Source organism: Poecilia latipinna, unplaced genomic scaffold, assembly GCF_001443285.1.
Source record: "Poecilia latipinna isolate Pla-1442-1.1 unplaced genomic scaffold, P_latipinna-1.0 Scaffold1414, whole genome shotgun sequence".
Taxonomy (NCBI): Eukaryota; Metazoa; Chordata; class Actinopteri; order Cyprinodontiformes; family Poeciliidae; genus Poecilia; species Poecilia latipinna.
Window position 1 is genome coordinate 130122 of NW_015114030.1, and position 3091 is coordinate 133212.

General features: G+C 38.9%; 1 protein-coding gene across 1 annotated transcript in view; it reads right to left on the bottom strand.

Annotated features, from left to right (window-relative positions):
- The window catches only part of brf2 (BRF2 general transcription factor IIIB subunit), an 8742-nt gene extending 5874 nt beyond the window's left edge, over positions 1-2868 (bottom strand). Inside the window, exons 1-2 of the mRNA XM_015056885.1 lie at positions 2585-2868; positions 1555-1614 (exon numbers count right to left, since the gene is read on the bottom strand). Coding sequence (XP_014912371.1) covers positions 1555-1614; positions 2585-2732 — 208 coding nt within the window. The 5' untranslated portion in view covers positions 2733-2868. The remainder of the gene's footprint in view (positions 1-1554; positions 1615-2584) is intronic.
- Between the last annotated feature and the right edge of the window lie 223 nt (positions 2869-3091).

Sequence of the window (3091 nt, forward strand, 5' to 3'; positions counted from 1 at the left end):
GGGGGGGGGGGCGCCCCGCGGGGGGGGGGGGGGGGTGTGTGGGGGGGGGGGGGGGGGGGAAGCCGTCTGGATGAAAAAAAAAAAAAAACATGAACACTGTATGCGCTGGGTTTTTACCTTAGAATGGCCAACTCTCTGTTATAACTATGTCAATTTGATACAGTAGAGGCTTCCACACCTCCCATATTTGTGTCCTCTGTCACTTATCAGCAGTTAAAACTGTTTAATCCGTTGTTAACATGTTGTAACCTGTTTTTCCGAGCCGCCTTTAAACGCAACATGAGCGCTACGACGCTCGCGCTGGGTTTACACCTGTGAAGGAGACCTGCTGCTGCTGTGCGGAGCTACGTAGGTTTGTGTTAGAATCACGGCAGCAAACCAGCAAAACACAAAGAACTTTTCACAGTTTTTCCCTCCAAACTAACCGACTGAGTTGAGTAAAGCTGTTGGATGCAGATAATGTTAACTAAAAGATGACTAGCTAATATCAATACAGAACCTTTAGCTTAACAAGTACCTTGTAGTAGGCTACCGATGTTGGTGTCTATTTTCAGCTACGTACATTCATTTTGCCCCCAAAGTCGATGCCCCCCCCGTGACACACGCGTCGTTTCAACCAGACAGCCATTTGTAATCCATAGGGGGGGCGCAGAAAAAGTTTGGAAACCACTGGGGGGGCGCAGAAAAAAAAGTTTGGGAACCACTGGCTTAGATACAGTTTTTTGCATTTTGTTTTATATTTAAAACACTATCCATGCAGTTTTTACAGAAAATAATAGGTCTAGCTGGTTGGAGTGACTTCTACTGCCCTCTGTTCTCACATTTGATGTGTATTTTCAGCTAAAGCCAAGAGGTACGAGAGGTTAAGAGGCATTGGGATTAAAGAAAAGGGTCTAAAAAGGACGACAATAACATATTTTCCCGATAAGCACAATTATAAATAAATGGAAGACATAAACTAGTTTATTTTTCTTGAGAATATAACACAGTGTGTCATCTTGTTCAAAGAAAATCTGTCTTAAATTGTATCTTTGGTAGCTTTGTTAGAACCACCTTATGTCAAAAGCACAAGTTGTTGTTTTTTTTGCAGCTAACAGACACACATAAAAAATTTATCTGATCTAATGAGTAGCTTTTAAAGCAACTTTTAGAAGAAAACCTGCTTTTTGCTTTTTTCACCGAGGTTTTCATCATTCCTTAGGTCTTACTGAGAAAACTGGATTAAAAGAAGGACTAACAAGCCTCAGGCCTTAAAACTATCCCAACAACACTTCATGTTGAAAAGAAAATGGAAAAAAAAAATACATCTTGCAAAAAGATGACAGCACATCAGAGGTGAATCATTCTTCAGTCTATCAACTTTGTGCTGGAAAAAACATAGGTTTGAAAAGCCTTCAGAAAGTCTAAAAAAGTCCTGCACAGGTCACTTTAAAAGATTAAAAGAAGGTCTGGCTCCTTTGGGGGAAAATCATCTTGTAGTGGCTGAAGGCTTTTACGCAGTAAGAAGTGTACACACATAACGAGCACAAGCTGCTTTGGGACAGAAGAGCTCACCTTTTATCAGATTGAGGCAGGGCTTTTTTGTCACTGCTGTGGTCCTGCTGTAGCTGACATCTGTAGAGAAATAAAAAAAAATACACGTCAATAAATTGAACCAAATGACCTGGATTTTACCTGGTAATCCATTGAAAATTCACCCGTTTACATGTTTGATCATGCTTCTTTTAGTCAACATCAACTTCTAACGCTGGAACAAACTTCTTACTTTGTTCCAGGCTGATATGTGGAACCGATTTCCCTCACGTTTTAGCAGCATGAAAGCTGAATATATCAACTCAGACATGAAGCCTGAAGAGTATTCCCTCTCCTGACACCTTCTACGTAAATTTGATAAAAAGCAAGTCAGGTGCTCCAACAGTATATTGAGGTACTATTTAGTTAATCTTTCACGGTGTGTTTCTGTTTTCACTTCTCATGGATTAAGCATTCAAGTCATGAAGCAGTATAAAATGCATTTTACAGATCTGTGTCTCTCAAGGCAAGGTAAGTTAAATGTTTTATCTGGCACATACATTTCAGAAACAAATGCAATTCAATATTGGTTTCATAGCAGGAAGAAAGAAAGCAGGAAATTATGTTTATGACAGCAAACATAAATATTATCACACAAAAAGCAATTTAAAGTAAATTTCATGAGATGGAGAAAATAAATAAAAAAAATGCTTGACTTTTAAAGACAATAAATTAAGGGAAAGGACTTGAAAGATTTTTATTTAAGCCAAACTGTATTTTAACTTTTTATTTAAACATGGTGGCACTTCTAATTTTCTTTCTTCCTTTTTATTTTTGATATACTGAATTTAGTAAGCACTTTGGTCACCAATATTGTGGCTGTGTTAATAATATAGTTACCTGATCAATGGCTAATCTTTCTTAGTGATAATCTGCGGACTATAATCTGAGTAAATGCACATATATATATATATATATATATATATATATATATATATATATATATAGATGAAACTAGGGTTGTTAATTGACATTTTCTATGAACGAGGGGGTGTTGGTGTCCTGTTCCTACCTGTACCCCCCACCGGGTCATCGGCCAGGGTCCCCTCAGACACCACCGAGCCGCAGTCCACGCACACCAGCTGGGCTTGGCAGTAGAGATCATCGTCCACTATGTTGGAGGAGCCGCAGCCGGGACACTTCAAACCCGCTGCGAACATTTTCCAATCATAAACATCCACTTGTTTAACCTGGACTACACTTTATGACAACAACAGGAAGCGCGCTAGCAGTGTACTATCAACAAACGTAATCGGTGGGAAGCTTAGATGTCTCCGGGTAGAAATAACCGAACTAACAACAGTTCCGTTTGTGAAATTACACTTGAAGGGGCGTTCAAGGATAATCCGATTGTGCTTCAGTAAGCATATTATGCAACCTTAGTTTTCCCTCTGCAATAATAAACAATGAAATGTGGTAGCAAGAAACGCTGCAATAACAAAAGACCTAAGCTGTAGAATATTAAAAATATAAGACTGAGGTAAAAAGTTAGCATTCTGAATTCATTACATAAATACGA